This window comes from Eutrigla gurnardus (genome assembly GCF_963514095.1).
Source record: "Eutrigla gurnardus genome assembly, chromosome: 8".
Lineage (NCBI taxonomy): Eukaryota > Metazoa > Chordata > Actinopteri > Perciformes > Triglidae > Eutrigla > Eutrigla gurnardus.
The window spans coordinates 1,498,631-1,516,595 of NC_139922.1; the positions used below are offsets into that span (position 1 = coordinate 1,498,631).

Below are 17,965 nucleotides of genomic sequence, written 5' to 3' on the forward strand. Positions count from 1 at the left end.
CTGGAGACATGTTGGACAGTCCATCACCTTTACCCTCAGTGTCTTTAGCAAGGCAGTGCATTTACACTGTGCAAATTTACACTGTTATACAAGCTGTACACTGACTACTTTACATTGCATCAAAGTGTCATATCTCCAGTGTTAGATATAATAAAATATTTACAAAAATGTGAGGGGTGTACTCACTTTTGTGAGATACTGTATGTGATCCTTGAACCCAAGATACTGTAAATACTGCTTACCTGATTCCGAATTGATGTGCAGTCTGATAGCTGGTCTTCCCACAATGTGATGATCCACCGGTGTTTCGGTTTAACTGGTGACTGTGTTATCTGGTGGCCTTCTCTCGTTGTAAGACATGTTACGAGATTTGAATGTGTTGTGGAGGTTTATTGTAAGGACTGTATGGTAAACTGGACTGAATCACTTATGGCCGCTGGGTGGCATCGGTTAGAATGCACAAGCCAGATGTTCCTTTTTAGTTTCTCAATTGCTGATTAAGAATGGTTGATGGTGTGAGTGTGACAGATAAGTATGAGTGTGAGGGTGAAATGTGTGAAAGGTATGTGAAAGGTGTCTGGTTCTGTAACAGAGAATAAAAAACAGTTATCAGAACAGCAGGTACATGGTTAACTATACAGTACCAGGAATGGTAAACAACCAATAGAAATAAGAATTATTCATTCAGCTTAATTCACAACAGCTAATATACAACAATAATACAAGCACATGTGGGAGACTTCTTAGTATTAACAACTAATAAGCATTAACGAGCTAACTGACTAATGTTCCACCTGCTGAATCAACCCACCCTGCGGAGGCTCTTTTTCGACAGCAGGGGGCGCAGTTCTGATGGTTAATTATTATCTTGTCCACAGAATGAGTTTTATGAACCCAGTTAAAAGGTTGAGTCTGGATATTTTTGCCCAAAAATAAACGCTAGACTTTTAGAAATTAAATCCGTCTTAATCATCACCTATGGGCTTCTAGTCCTGTGTGGTGGTGTCTGTGTCTGTAGCTCTCCCGTTAGCCCCACTAGCTGGATGCTACCGAGTGCTGATCGGCTATCGGCACACGCTTCTCTCGGACTAGGCTATATTTCCTTTCCTTTGTGGTCCTCATAACTGCTGCTGTCTGTGGCAGGAGGCTACGTTACGTTACACAGTTGAGCCCGAGAGGAGGGGCCCAGTTTCAATGTTTTGTTTACACTGCAACAAGCAATACTCCAGACTCTACTTTAAAACTTACACAACACAAATGACCTATGTATTTATAAAGTACTCACCATCTTTCCCACTCACCTTTCTCCTTCCTCTCTTCTTCTTCTTCTTCTTCTTCTTTTGAATTTCCGGTCCGGCAGGCAAAGTATGGCTCACTGCTGCCTCCCCTGGTTGACTAAAATGAAAAGGCCAACTACACTACACGTTCATATTACGCGTAGTGTGCGCGCACAGCAGATCAACTTCCGGCCGCGCAGCATCAGAATCTGCGACCGCACGTACGTGTGAACGGGTAACAACATTTGTCAAACAGTGACAGACAGACGTGCGCACGCTGCTTCATATGTACGCAGCTTCTTGTTACGCGTGAAATACAATCTGCGCGTAACAACGCACGCACGCACGCATAACAAAGTAACCATGCGTTCACACACACGTTGCTGCGCGTCTAAGTGTTTTGACATCGATTTCACTTCATAGTGTGTGTGTGTGTGTGTGTGTGTGTGTGTGTGTGTGTGTGTGTGTGCGCGCATGAGCGTGTGTGTGTGTGTGTGTGTGTGTGTGTGTGTCTGTGTGTGATTCCTGAGCAGAGGGATTAGCAGTGTCTGTGTGAGGGTGCTGTTCCAGCCTCCTCCAGCAGGGCGGCTCTCCATCAGTAATTCCAGCGGCATGTTGACTGGTGCCCATATGGTGCTGCTGGGAGCAGATGGCCTCTGGAGTAATGCTGGGTAAACACAGCAGGGACCTGGACCTGTATGTGACTGTGGACACTCCTGAAGCTTTGCTCCATCTTTAAGCTTCACCTACTTACAGTAGAGAAGGAAGACCTGTTTCCCAGTCTGAAGATGAACGGATGAGTCTTCACCAGTATGGACACTTTATCTTTGAATATCAAGGAGGATAACAACATCTTAGTCCTGTGATATGTAGTCTGTGAAATGAGTTTTCTCATCCCGACAGATTTTTAGAATATTGTTCCCAAGACATTTATGTCAATGAGCGTAGACCAAAAAAACAGTTCAGATTTATTACCCTACTGTAGTTTTAGCAACAGTGTCCTAATGAGCAACTGATTATTGTGAAGCTACAACAGGGTAAGCCAAACTGTGTAGATATGAAGTGCCATTTTAAAAATGTGTTGGTAACCAATGTTCATCATTAAAGTTGCAATAAAAACATAAAAAAGCCTTTTCTCCCATAATCAGGACATTGTTATTATATATGATGACATTATACAGGAAGGCAGCCGTCCTCATGAAATCATCTAACATGCAAACCTCCACTTGTATTTTTCATCAGTACTAAACGTAACACATTCTCCAAAGAAGGCAACGAGTACCAGCCAATCAGAGGCTTTAATCCAACTACTGTAAATACCAGGCTGAGGTGGTTTGGTCTGCAGACGAGAGGATGCTCTCATCACAAAAAGGCTCTCTTGCACACTTATTGCTGATTGATGCTGACAAAGTCAAGGTCAACACAAACTGGTTTGTCATCATAGTTCGGGGTCGTGCGCGTAGTGAGGGTTGGACGAGTGGTTCAAACAAACACAAAAACCAAAAGTCAACGCTGACGTCTGTCACCTAAATGAGTTTACAAACGCACTTAGATAGATTTCAACCTGCAGGGAGTAGTGTTGTCACGATACCAACATTTTGGTACCGGTACCGGTACCAACATGTGTTTCGGTACTTTTCGGTACTTTTCGATACTTTTTCAAATAAAAAGTGAACGCAAAAAATGTCATTACTGACTTTATTTTAATAGAAAATCTTAGAACAATAACATATTAATCAGCAAATAAAATAAAATACCACAAAGACAAGCTTTGCTAATGCACACAATTTAAAAAATGTTAAAATATAAATACAATAATATAATATAAAATATAATAATATAAATAAACCAGCTCTTTTTTTTTTCTTCCAGAGCTACTTTTGTTAAGAGTGAAGGGGGGTGGCGCTTGCTTTTAGCACTGAATGTGACTTTTCTTACTGAGTAAATGACCTGTCATTCCCTGAGCTCAGCGTGCAGGTCTGGGTGCTTGTCCTTTAAGTGTTTGGCTCAGTCGGAGGTGTTTCCGCCGTTAGCCATGCATGTTTTACCGTTTACACAGTGGTGCTTCGGCGTTAACTGCCTCTCTTTGCGCATTTGTTTTAAGCTAAAGTACGGCCATATCGCACTTCGCGGCGCTGGTTTGTCCGCAAGTTGCGGCGTGGTGACGGTTGCAGCAGCCATTCTCCTCTCCGTGCTTCGCTCTCTCGCGCTCTCTCGCTCTCTCTCTCGCGCGCTCTCTCGCTCTCTCTCTCTCTCGCGCTCTCTCTCTCTCGCGCTCTCTCTCTCTCTCTCGCGCTCTCTCTCTCTTTCGCGCTCTCTCTCTCTCGCGCTCTCTCGTTCTCTCTCTCGCGCGCTCTCTCCAAGCTTTCCTCCTGCTCCGTTTGTTGCTCCAGTCCACGCTGCTCGCTAACTTGCTAGCGGTTTCCTCCGGCTTGCCTTTTATCTCTCCAAGCTGCGGCTCGCTCCTCGTCCTCTCAGCTGTAGTTACAACGCGGTGACGTCACGTGGCGAGTTCGCCGCGCTGTTGCGGGCGCTGCCGGCGGCGCTGCAAGTACCGGTCCCGTCCAAATGCAATATGGTACCGTTTTAAATGCCTCAGTACCCCGGTACCAAATTAGTACCGGTATACCGTGCAACCCTAGCAGGGAGACATGAACAGCTGGAGAGAATAACCTGTGCTGAATTTAAATGCTGTTGTTGAGGCAATTAAGTACTTTTCTTTTGATCGTTAATAGTTTGATACACGATTATTCCATATATAAGCATAATCGCTTCACATTTGGCTTTGTTAAATTGTCCAATTATAAATAACTCGTGCTATTGTCTTGGATGCTATTTAGTCCAAATGAGCCGTAGTTGTTTTAATTCTTGGTATTTTATGATTTCCCGTTATGTGCAGCAGGAGGCCTTACCTCTCCGTTAGTAACACACTTTTAACCACTCTACAGTTCAAACAGTGTGTGACTGACCCCAGATACTTTAATACAGTTATTCAGTAATTCTAAAACAAGTCCACTTCCACCTTCGTAAAGTCTATCACTACATTTTCCACGTAAGAAAAAGCTCATTAAGAGCTTAGATTCCTCTGGACAGACGAGCCGAATCCTCCGGGGATTTAGTCCTGTATATGTGATTTACTGGGAGGAAGACGATACTGGGTCAGGACTATTGTGTTCAGCAGTGAAGCAAAGTGGGCGGAGTATTGATCCAAAAAGGAAACGCAAATAGATTTCAACTGCTGAGATGTTGAGCAGTACATTAAAGTTGACAATGGAGACCAAGACAAAAGAAACAGAACTCTGGTTAATTTTGCAGGTTTTTGGTTATAAACCAAATTATTGGACACATTTACATTTTGACCTGATGATTAAATTGATTAGTTCATCCTGAATATGAACATGCATGTTGTGTGCTCACATTTCATGAAAATCTGTTTGGCACCAGAGGAGAAGTCAGGTGATCACAAAAGTTCCATCCTCTGAGAACAATGATTTTCAAAAAGCTATTTCACAGATCACTGTCAACTTTGAACTGTGGTGGTGCTAAAGGATCATGTCAAGGAATTTCAAAGTTATGCATATACATCCTCTGGGGATCATGAATGTTGCTTGAAGTGTGTCTCAAAATTCTATTTTGAAAATGCTGTTAATATTTTTCATCAAACGTGTCAAAAGTTCCTTATACTTGCATTCTCTCTGCTGGCCACCAGGGATCGACTCCTCTGGTATAAAAAAATAAGTCTGATTGCATGGAAGTCTATATGCTTGCTTGTTAACAGTCAGAATGTCTCTTGTGTTCAGAGGTTGTCGAGTAACCAAAAACTGTACTCAAGTAAGAGTATTGTTACTGAGTATTGTTACTGAGTGTACTGTTACTGTATTGTTATTAGTGAAAAAACTACTCAAGTACAGAGTAACTGCTGGGTATTTTTGATTCACTGTTAGCATGAACATAAAATAGACAAAATATCAACATGAAAATTCAGATATTGCCAAACATTATCCCTCTAACTAAATCAATAATACATATTCAATCTTTAAAAAATAACAAATTAAGGCAAAGGGTCTTTCACCAGAACATGTTTAACAGCACAAATGTAACTTCCTGTATTCAGGTGCTGGTTTTAAAAAGTGAGTGGGACTTGTCCCTCCCTCATACTATGGCTCTATGAATGTGAGGCCAGTAAAAAAAAAAAACGGAACTGTATAATGGACTACCAGAATATTTGTTTCCGTCACTTGCCTCGCTTCTGTATGGAAGGATTTGGAGTATTTAGAGTAGAGGATTTAGAATGTACTCTGTGATCTCTCCATTTAAACCCAGGATAATGAAGTTCTTTAGTGTCGGGGACCCAGTATAGCACTTAATTTGCCTGGGAACTCTGGGATACGTCTCCTCCCAAAAGATGACTTTTTTTATATTAAGCTCTTTTTAAAGTATTCCCTCATTACATTGAGGGCATTTGTACTGTTTAGACGTCTGACTGTCTAATTATGAAACGCCTGTCTTCAGTCGCTGTGGAAGAAGAAAGTCAGTCATGTCCTAATTAGTACACAGAGCCCAGACTAGGACTGACGTCCTGACCTCTCTCTCTCTCTCACTCTCTCTCTCCCCCACCGGACACGCTAATGTATGTCGTTCATTGAGAGTTCCATCTTTTTCTTCTTTTTTTTTTTTGCCTTAAAAAATTTAGTGCATTAACTCAAAGAAATTAACGTAAACAGAAAAACGTCACTCACTGGTTTGTGGACTACGGTTTTGAAACCTTGAGTTGGATTTTTGAAATTTGACTGGAGTAACATTAGCATGTTAGCAGAAGTAGCATGTAAACAGTGAAGCTAGCTAACATTCTAACACCACTGATCAACCTTAGCAACATTACCATGTTAGCATATGTAGCATGTAAAAAGTGTAGCTAGCATTCTAGCAGCATCTGTACAGTAATATTCTCCCTGTGATGCAAACTCAGCTCAGCCTCAGTATTCAAAGTGTCATTGGAGATCAATGTGATGATGTCAGGACAGTTAATGTCAGGGTCTAATAATAATAAGTCTAATAAAATCTGTGAATTTGAAATGAAGGTATTGTTGGATAAAACCAAGAAAGTAACCGTGTTCCATGTACTCCATGCTGTGTAGGAGGCTGACACCGACGACAACCAGGGGACACTGGGTTTTGAGGAGTTCTGCTCCTTCTACAAGATGATGTCGACCCGCAGGGATCTGTACCTCCTCATGCTCACCTACAGCAACCACAAAGACCACCTGGACACCGAGGACCTGGCCCGCTTCCTGGAGACGGAGCAAAAGGTATTTCAGCTGTTCAGTTTCTACTAAGGAGCCGATCACACTGAGAAACGCCTCGCTAGAAAGCATGGCCTGCAAAAAAGTGGTCTGTGCTGCTCAATCATGGATATTCCTATCACTATCATCCAATTGATGAGTGTAGTAGTTGTAGTAGTAGTAGTAGTCTGAATATGAATTCAATGTAAAAGCCCTTCATGTCCTGCTTCAGCAATACGCTTTGGACAAAAGGATCTGCTAAATGCCCTTATTGTAAATGGAAAACATATGCTAAGGCCGAGATTCGTCACTACAAGCGCCACTGCTTTATGAGTGGGGCTGTATGCACAACTGGATGATCAAATGTGATCAACGGGGCAAAACAGACTCAACGCCTAAAATTTCTCTCTCTCTCTCTCTCTCTCTCTCTCTCTCTCTCTCTCTCTCTCTCTCTCTCTCTCAAAAAAAAAAGAAAATGGAACGCTAAGAATGGTGTTGTTGGGGACACGTTTCTACCAAGCTGTCACGTTGTGATCGAGACCTTAGGCAGTAGTTTGTTATTTCTGCTCCTTTGTGGTTTTTGGAGCCTTGTTGGTATTCACCAACGAGGCTCCTTGGTTTTAACCAGGTAGCAACTGCCGGTTCTGAAAAGTAAAGCTAAACCGCCATTCTCCCTGCTGGCCACCAGGGGCAACTCCTCTCTGATTGTATAGAAGTCTATGAGAAAATGGTCCTACTTCTCTCTTGATGTATTATCTCAGTAAACATTGTAAACATGAGTTTATGGTCTCAATCTCTAGTTTCAAGTATTCTTCAATCCAGCATGATGTTCATTTAGTACATTATGGTCCATTTAGAGTCCAACAGACCAGAAAGCAGGGGATGCTTTAGGGGGTGGGGCCACCTGCTGATTGACAGGTGACTACCATGCTACCAATGCAGTTAGCTACTAAGATGACTTTAACACTTAGCTGTATAGTTGACCAAGAATCATGAAGCTAACTTAGTTAGCAGCTTCACACCACAATCCAAATGGATCCAGATCCAGTAAGGGTGCTGCTCTGCCTATGACTATGTCCACTTTTCATATACGTCTCAAGGTTTTAACTCAGTCAAAAGCTTAACTGAGTCCCCGTTGGGCCCCTGAAGTGGTGTTTATTGTACCAGGGCCCGGCAGGGATGTCAGCATTAGTCCTGAATCTTCACAGCAGTGAAGACGCAGTTTAAAGGGTTTTTGGTTGAAGTGCATCTCCTCGCTAATGAGACATCACCTGAAAAAAATAGATTAACGGCTAATTTTCTAGGACCAGCCAGTGTTTTTCTCCCAACAAATAATTTGCAGCCTGGCAGCCGGTTGCAATGTGTACCAGTCACTTTAAAGGCAGAAATCTCTGTTTAGACAGCGAGACGCTGTCAGCTCCGCTCAGGTGGGCTGTATTTTTCTCCAATTATACTCAGCGTTTAGTGGTGGAGCAGTGAGCGAGATGGCTTTCTACGCCCGTTAGTGGAGAGTGGGGGAAGCACTTCTGTTTGAAATGATGCAGCAGAGTCTCATTAAATACTCACTTTGTTGCTGTTTCTTTCTTTGTGCCTCAAACAAGAAATAAGACTATTTGAAACCCTGGTCGTATATTCAAATGTCCATTAGTGTCTATGTGTGTCTTTTCTGTAATAATAACGGTTAAATGTAGTTCCAATAGAAACAATGTGTTCATGGCAACAACAGCCGGTATCCGGTCCCACACAGGCCAAACTAAACTATGTTCACAAGGCTGAAGAGTGCAGAGTTGGACCAACCTCGAGTCTTTATGATTTGACTGATATGCTAACACTCCAAAGAAAAGAGGAAAAGGGTGAAAGGGTCAGTAATAAAAGTCTTTTAGGGTTGATGTGCTCTTATACGACCAGATGTGATGATTGCTGGTGTTTCTCTCATAAGGGAGAGGGAGGGGGAACCGTGGATCAACACATCATCATACATAGACTTATCACACTACGACAGTGTGAATCTGTTTATTTCTAAGTCATTTATGGAACCAGGAAGAGTGTCTTCAGTTCATCATACAGATGGTTTCCCCCCATTGACCATTGGGATTTGAGTGGTGGAAGATTTTCTTTGGTTGAGCCACAGACCGTATGTAAGAAGATGCCGTCATCATTCTGATGTTCGTGGAACCAGGTGTCACCTTCTAACATCTGAGTATGAAAACCAGATCGATGAAATGGATCTGGATCCAGTAAGGTTGCATCTACATCTCTATATCTGGATACTGCTGGGAAACTGTTAACAAAGTTCAGGGCTACAGCTAACTGTTAAATTAATTTTTGTTACACCAGGTAGCCCCACTCCTAAAGCATCCCATGCTTTCTGGTCTGTTGGACTCTAAATGCACCTGTCAATCAGCAGGTAGCCCCGCCCCTAAAGCATCCCCTGCTTTCTGGTCTGTTGGACGCTAAATGGACCATAATGTTCTAAATGAACATCATGCTGGATTGAAGAATACTTGAAACTAGAGATTGAGACCATAAACTCATGTTTACAATGTTTACTGAGATAATACATCAAGAGAGAAGTAGGACCATTTTCTCATAGACTTCTATACAATCAGAGAGGAGTCGCCCCCTGGTGGCCAGCAGAGAGAATGAGAAAGCGGATCTCTGTGTGTGTAGAAGTGTGTCAGTAGACTGTAGGTTGTCTCCTCAGCTTCAGGAACAATGAATAAATGGGCCAACATCTGCTGAGTGTTGGGATGTCCTCTCCTCTCATCCAGATTATCATGGCTCCATTTAAGAACACTCACCCTGCTTCCACGTCAGCAAGTTAGAACAAAACATTCAGGGGAACGGAAACAAGCCAGAGGTAGAAACCAGGTTAGCAAGCTAAAGCCTGCTTCTCTCACATTGTTTAACACAAACAATCTAAATTTGAAATAGATAAATATTGTTCCGTTCATTCATCTCTGCATAGCACTCTTTCTCCCTGTCATTCTCGTTCACACACACACACACACACACACACACCCCACCCCCTTTGACTAACAGAAACCAGATCGTATTGATCAATCAGGGAGCTCTCATCACTGGACAAGTATTCTGTTATTTGCACATACGGAGTACAGTTATTTGTCATGTATGTATGTCATTCATAGATGACCAAGGTGTCTAAGGACCATTGCCTGGAGATTATCAACAAATTTGAGCCATGCTCTGAGAACCAGAAGCAAGGAGTTCTAGGAATTGATGGTAAGTCCGCCTTCATTTAATTTGGTACTTAACTGTTTCATCTACGTCTCTTCTCCCCTGAAGACACACTTTTATACATGACAAACCATCATGACCTAATTCTCAAATCCTTGTCTATAAATCACGAGGAGAGGCACATTGAAGGAAACATACAATGACATGCAGCTGCTCAACAAGAGAAACATGACTAAGTAAAGTTCATTCCTGTAATGCCTTTGTTAACACGGTGTCCATCAGCTGTGTTCAAGCACCAAACATTGTAGATCTCCTGTCCTAGCCCAGAGTCCTGTCCGCTGACCTGAGGTCTGCCTGTTTAGGACACTTGGTCCACGATGGAACCAGGTGTCCTGTAAATGAATGTTATATTGCCATCCTTCTATATACATATACTGCCATCACTTTCTTAGATGTGAGTGTGAAAACCAGACATTTTAAATCACAACTTGGCTTCATGCATGTGTTATTGGGAACATTTACAATACATATTGTATTTAATATTGTATTCATTGTTAGCAACTACCAGACCAACAACATCATTCAGTCTCCCTCATGTTGCTTAAAGGCGAACAGCACATTTAAATGTTACGTCACATTACATTAAACCACCTGCTGTTCCCGACCAGGTCTTGTGAATCACTTTATAAAAGTGGACAAAAAGATAATTCATATTCCACAAATGTTATCCAGCTGTTGTTGTTTGCAGGGAAAATCAAGAAAATTGTTAGATCTGGTGGAAAATAGTGAAAAGAACAATTTGTGTAAATGAAGGTGGGGCTCTAGATTTACAGCCTGATAATATAATCATTATTAGATAAAAGACTGCATGGTTTTACGCTGTGAGGGCTGTTGGATCAATAATTATGGTTTTAATGGGGACATTTTGGTCCTCAACGGTCTGACTGCCTGTACTTTGGCTGTACTATTAAAGACTTATTATAGGAGCTGAGGTTCAACACCCAAAATAAAAAAAATGTAAACTCTCATCAGTGTTTGGTTTAAAACTTCAAATCCCATCTGAACCTCAGTGGACCACCAAGCTCCACCTCAGACAAATACAACAAAGAGTGTGGCAAATATTTGCTTCCTTTCCTTCCAGGTATTACCAACTACATGCGCAGCCCGGCGGGCGACATCTTCAACCCAGAACACTACAACGTGAACCAGGAAATGAACCAGCCGCTGTGCAACTACTTCATCGCCTCCTCACACAACACCTACCTGATGGGGGACCAGCTGATGTCCCAGTCCCGCGTGGACATGTACGCCTGGGTGCTGCAGGCCGGCTGTCGCTGCGTGGAAGGTCTGTAGCGAGGACTGGTAGTGAGGACTGGTAGCGAGGACTCATATTGAGGACTGGTAGCGAGGACTCGTAGTGAGGACTCGTAATGAGTACTGGTAGCGATGACTTGATGCGAGGACTCGTAATGAGGACTGTTAGCAGGGACTCGTAGTGAGGACTGGTAGCGAGGACTCGTAATGAGGACTGGTAGCGAGGACTCGTAATGAGGACTGGTAGCGAGGACTCGTAGTGAGGACTCGTGATGAGGACTGGTAGCGATGACTTGATGCGAGGACTCGTAATGAGGACTGTTAGCAGGGACTCGTAGTGAGGACTGGTAGCGATGACTTGTAGCGAGGACTCGTAGTGAGGACTGGTAGCGAGGACTGGTAGCGATGACTGGTAGCGATGACTTTTAGCGAGGACTCGTAGCGATGACTCGTAGCAAGGACTCGTAGTGAGGACTGGTAGCGATGACTGGTAGCGATGACTTGTAGCGAGGACTCGTAGCGAGGACTCGTAGTGAGGACTGGTAGCGAGGACTCATATTGAGGACTGGTAGCGAGGACTCATAATGAGGACTCATAATGGGGACTTGTAATGAGGACTCGTAGCGATGACTTGTAGCAAGGACTCTTAGTGAGGACTGGTAGCGATGACTGGTAGCGATGACTAGTAGCGATGACTCGTAGTGAGGACTGGTAGCGAGGACTCATATTGAGGACTGGTAGCGAGGACTCATAATGAGGACTCATAATGGGGACTTGTAATGAGTAGGGCTGGGTAAAAAAATCGATTCAATCGATTTTTGATCGATTTCATTGAAATTTTGCAATATCGATTCATAGGGCATGAGATCGATTTTTCCCCATGAAGTTTACCCCTCGTGCGTGATGCAGCAGTGGCGCGTTTACGTCCGGTTGACGTTCATTCATGCGCACAAGCGTGCAAGATGGCTCCTATAGGTGACGTTAGCGCCCTGGGGTGCAGTCGAATAGTCTTTTTTGCTTAGGAAGGTTCCTAACTGAAGAAGTGACCCGGAAGTAAACAAGTGGCCGCCATGATAAGAGCTGTTCGAATTCTCTAAATGCATAGGAAAGGAGCTCCAATGCTTCCTTTCAGAGCTCCTTTAGCATAGGATGCAACGGACCTTCCTATGCGATAGGAAAGGAGATTACGCCGACCCACAATTCTTTGCGAGAGCAACATTTAAAGTGCCGCACACCTTGGCCGTTAATGAAAACAAACGATATGTGCATTTACATATTTAACAATGACTTTCATGCAAACATATAGTAATTGGAATAGTGATAATAAATGTGTGGACAGTGATAATAATTTAATGTTTTTTTTAAATTTTATTTCAATCATGTTACAAATGTTTGACAAAAACGAAACTAAAACCACAAATGAAATGTAAATACAGCAAACGGTCAAACAGGAAGGAGGAGCTGCTGGACCTGAAGCCGGTCAGTGAACCAGCTGTTTATAAAACCAACATGTGGAGAAGTGGACGATGCGCTTTTTGTAGTCCATTATTGTAGTTTCTCCAGTGCAGACGCACGTCAATCGCCGGTGTCGATCATCAGCTGTCAATCATCAGCGGCCGCGTTATAATGACGTAGCTTAGTGAAAGTCCGGTCGGATTCTCTGAGCACCGCGGTCGACTATTCCTAAGACCTTTTGAGTTCTCCTATCGCCTTTCCTTAACCCCGTGACGTTTTCCCCAGAGGTTAAGGAATAGGAGATAGGAATAGGAGTTAGGACCTTATTTTTTGACTATTCGACTGCACCCCTGGTTTGTGCCAATTTTGCAGAACAATGGCCGCGTCAACATCGACAACAGCCACCGAGGAGCCCGCACTCGCGCTCCGTCCGGAGAACCGTAAACTCTAAGACGCGCCGCCCGGAATACTGCCCGGAAATAGGCAAACAAACACTGCCGAACAGTCGCCACTGACGGCCCAAATAATGTCCGAAAGCAGCCTGGAGCTCTCACCGACACCGGGCAGCACACGGCTCCGCGAGCCCACAATTACGCTCCGCGAGCCCGCACTCGCGCTCCGTCCTGAAAACCGTAAACTCTTAAGACGCACCGCCCCGAATACTGCCCGTAAATAGGCAAACAAACCCCGCCGACTGGCTTATTTAGCTTTATTTTGATGAAACCGAATGCATACACAGTTTATGTCTGACCTTAAATAAATAAAGGTTCTGAAAACATGTTGCCTGCCTATTGACGTTGACTGATACACTGCCCTCTGGTGGACAAAACATATACAACTTAAGTACCATACCATACCATATAGGTCTTACTGAAGGCTTTTAATGGTCAAAAGATTATTAATAAATATTCGAATATATTCGAATATTAATATTAATAAACAAACGAACTTCGAATATGATTTTTGGGCAAAAGTCAAGGCCCTAGTGCTCGATTCACACTACGTTATGGTGCAACGTAAACATCTGACTGAAACAGTTATCCCCATGATGTATACATGTGTGAAAGACGACATCCTAACGAAAATGCAGTCAGCAGAGAGTGTCGGCAGAACTTGTGTTGTTTATGGTGAAGAGCAAAAAATAAAGTACATCTGTATTTTGTAACACAGTTGAGCCATTTTCATTATGTAAGAGCCAATCGAATCGAATCGAATCGTGATTAATCGATTCAGGACCTTATGAATCGAAATCGAATCGATTTAGGAAATTGGCCACGATACCCAGCCCTAGTAATGAGGACTTGTAATGAGGACTTGTAATGAGGACTCTTAGTGAGGACTCGTAGCGAGGACTCGTAGTGAGGACTGGTAGCGAGGACCCGTAATGAGGACTTGTAATGAGGACTCGTAGTGAGGACTGGTAGCAAGGACTCGTAATGAGGACTCGTAATGAGGACTCGTAATGAGGACTTGTAGCGAGGACTTGTAGCAAGGACTCGTAGTGAGGACTCGTAATGAGGACTGCTAGCGATTACTTGTAGCGAGGACTTGTAGCGAGGACTGGTAGGGAGGGCTCGTAATGAGGACTGGTAGCGATGACTTGTAGCGAGGACTTGTAGCTAGGACTGGTAGGGAGGGCTCGTAATGAGGACTGGTAGCGATGACTTGTAGCGAGGACTCGTAGAGATGTGTATGTGTATGTATGTCAGACAAACCATTGTTTGTATTGTATATTGTACTGTTGCTGAGTGAAGCATCTCTTGTGTGTGTGGACCGTCCAGTGGACTGTTGGGACGGGCAGGACGGGGAGCCAATCGTCCACCACGGGTACACCCTCACCTCCAAGATCCTGTTCAGGGACGTCATCGAGACCATCAACAAGTACGCCTTCGCCAAGAACGAGTAAGTACACACACACGCGCGCACATTGTTAATATTTCTCAATCATTGGCTCTCAATGCTCCAATTGATCACATTCACGTTTCATCATGTTTCATTGAAGTGACAACCCAAAAAGCCTGTGTGTATGTGTCTATATGTGTGTGTGAGCAATATATATTTAGATATATCTTTAATTTCATACAATGTTATATTGCTACACTAAACATCTCTGACTGGAACATACCCCAGTACTCAGCTTTTATTAGAAAGCGAATGGCATACCACTGTGATCATTTTCTGTGGCAACAGAGTCAATTATTATGCAGCCTCAGAGGGTTGCCTTAACTTTTTCATACGACTGTATGTTCTAGATGTTAAATGGTTTATAATGTAAACAGTCTCATTGATAATGATAAGAGTTATTAGTTAATTGTTAACCAACAAGATATAAATGAAACACTCTTTCTACCAGCCACCAAACCCTGATCTCATATTTAACACTTTACACTTTCATAGATATGAATCCGTTTATTTTCCGGATATGTATGATCCGTCCCCTTCTAGATCCACATGAACTCTTCAGCATCAGTTAAATCGTCCACACAGCTCTGATTTAAACAGGAAACACCTCACTGTTAAAGCTGCTTGATGACCGTCTGATGACAAGCAATCTAACATGGAAAAGGCTATTTCTTAAATGGAGTCTGGTTCAGTGCTCAGTTGACAATCCCAGCTGACATGTAGTGGAGCGGCTAAGTGCTTATTTTTGTCATAATCTTTCAGTTGATGATACAAGCGTGAACATTGGCATGAGCAGTCTCCATGGGTCACTTGACAATAAAATTGTCCGAGACATTTGAAATTTCAAGATGGTGGCCATTTTCCAAGATGGCTGACACCTTAGTGGAACAGTTAAGTGATGTAATGGTTTATTTGGTGATACAAGCATGGAAATTGTGGCTCATTGACAATAAGCCACCCACAGCTACTTGAAATTTCGAGATGGCAGCCATTTTTCAAGATGGCCACCACCTAAATGGAGCAGTTAAGCGATATAATTTTTAAGTTAGTAACACAAGCATGCAAATTGGTATGAGCAGTCTCTAAGGGTTGCTTGACAAGAAAATACTCCCAGCCACTTGAAATGTCTATTTTCAAGATGGCCACCCCCTGGATCCTCAAAAGATCAATTTGGATGCAGTAGCCCTGTGTAGTCATGAAGAGGCAGACTCAGCGAATGTCCCTCTGCAGTGGAAGATAAGTGACCTGCAAGCCTTGGAGAGATTTGTTGTGCTAATGTATGACAGGTCCAGCGATGTTACAACTGTGGACGAGGCCAGGCTTGATCTCTTTGCCAGAAAGCAAAGACAATATGACTTGATCTAACTCAAGCAGCACTCAGAGAGCATGCCAAACGTGCTTCTTATGAAGCTGGAGACGTGTGGGGACAGGCATTGAAGCGACATTCACAATTGGCAAGCCCATCCAACTGGGGATGGGTGGAACAGGACGAGGAGTGGAAAGTCTTCTGGACTCCACTTCCACCTATTGCGGAGAGTTGTTGGGAGTTGCTGAGTCGCTGAGTCTTGCAAATGTTTTTGAGACCTCATCACACACGTCCCATGTTTTCCAGGCAGACTTATTTCATTTGCCATGGAAGGATGACACAATGTCACAACCACTGAAGGCTTGGAAGAAGAGGATACCATGTGTTTTCTCTGGTCCTATGGCTGAAACCACCTCATGTATTGGGATCCATCTTGTCTTCTCTCCTTTGCCAAAAGTCACCCACATTTTCTCAAGGCCAAGTTGCATCAAAGAGGGCATAACAGAAGTGGCTATGATTACAATGTCTGTGTCATTGGCATCGATCATCAGGGATTTGTGTCCTTGTTTCACTGCATGGGCATGAAGGAAGATACGTATGTCTGCCTCTTCATGACTACACAGGGCTACTGCATCCAAATTGAACTTTTGAGGATCCAGGGGGCGGCCATCTTGAAAATAGAAATGTTTTCTTTTCAGGCAACCTTTAGAGACTGCTCATACCAATTTGCATGCTTGTGTCACTATCCATCCATCCATCCATTGTCTACCACTTATCCTGTATTCAGGGTCGCACCGTGCAGCCCCTTGTGTCACTAATTCAACAATTATATCGCTTAACTGCTCCATTTAGGTGGTGGCCATCTTGAGAAATGGCCACCATCTTGGAATTTCAAATGTCTCGGACAAGTTTCTTGTCAAGTCACCCATGGGGACTGCTCATGCCAATTTTTTGTATCACCAAATAAACCATTATATCACTTAAAGCTGTATCCCCCCCCCCCCCCACACACACACACACCCCTCCCCTCTGTGCTCTTCCGAGCTCTATCGTTTGCCCCTTGCAGCCTCCCACCTCCCTCTTATTTTATGAAAATAGTTCAGCGAAATGTGTTTCTGAAAACATTTTAGGTGAGAAATAAGCTATGCAGTCCCAAACTGCTCGCTGATCGCTCGCCACAATCCCCCCCTCCCCTCCCCGCTGACGCCGCAGCCTCAGCCAAAATCACGTGAGAGCCCTGCTCCATACCTGAACTGCTCAGGGCAACAAGCGTCTTGTCCGCTTGTAGTTTCAAACGCGGAAGTGAGTCGGGACGAGACGTGTTTGGCTCAAGTGAAAAATCGTAGACTCCATCTTTAACTGCACCACTAAGGTGTCGGCCATCTTGAAAAATGGCCGCCATCTTAAAATTTCAAATGTCTCGGACAATTTTCTTGTCAAGTGATCCATGGAGACTGTTCATGCCAATTTTTACGCTTGTATCACAAATTGAGGGCTGCACTGCACGGTGGTGTAGTGGGTAGCACTCTCGCCTCACAGCAAGAGGGTCCTGGGTTCGATTCCTGGGTCGTCCCGGGTTCCTTCTGTGTGGAGTTTGCATGTTCTCCCCGTGTAAGCGTGGGTTCTCTCCGGGTTCTCCGGCTTCCTCCCACAGTCCAAAGACATGCATGGGGTTAGGTTAATTGTTGCACACACAGAGGACCACCCACACCTAGCCTAACCCCAACCTGCATATCTTTGACCTGTTGGAGGAAGCTGGAGAACCCGGGGAGAACATGCTCTGAACCCGGACTGGAACCCAGACCCCTCTTGCTGTGAGGTGACAGTTTTAACCAGGACACCAGCCCCCTTCATTCAGTCTTCCTTTAATCTGCCCCCCCCCCCCCCCCCCCCGCCCCTCTGTTTGTACAGACCCAGATCCAGTTTATCCAGTTTAAACCACCATCAAATCTTGCTCACACCTGTGCAAATAGAGAGAGAAGTGAAAGCACACGCCCTCCTCCCCCCTCCTCCTCCTCCTTGTCCTCCTCACCCCCCCTCCTTCTCCTTCTCACCCCCTCCTCCTCCTCCTCACCCCCTCCCCCTCCTCCTCCTCGTCCTCCTCTTCCCCCTCATCCTCCTCACAGAATCTGCATCAGAAGGTGATAATCTCTTAGACATGCAGAGTCTGGAGGATGAAGAGAAAATGTCTATTTTTAGAATCCGTCTCGTGGAGTAAGATGAATGAGCAA

General features: G+C 43.9%; 1 protein-coding gene across 2 annotated transcripts in view; it reads left to right on the forward strand.

Annotated features, from left to right (window-relative positions):
• Window positions 1-17,965, forward strand: part of plch2a (phospholipase C, eta 2a) — an 84,994-nt gene that overhangs the window by 25,622 nt on the left and 41,407 nt on the right. For both annotated transcript variants that reach the window (XM_084015384.1, XM_084015383.1), the window contains 4 exons: window positions 6,416-6,586; window positions 9,709-9,802; window positions 10,899-11,102; window positions 14,308-14,428. In XM_084015384.1, the coding sequence (XP_083871510.1) occupies window positions 6,416-6,586; window positions 9,709-9,802; window positions 10,899-11,102; window positions 14,308-14,428 (590 nt within the window). The remainder of the gene's footprint in view (window positions 1-6,415; window positions 6,587-9,708; window positions 9,803-10,898; window positions 11,103-14,307; window positions 14,429-17,965) is intronic.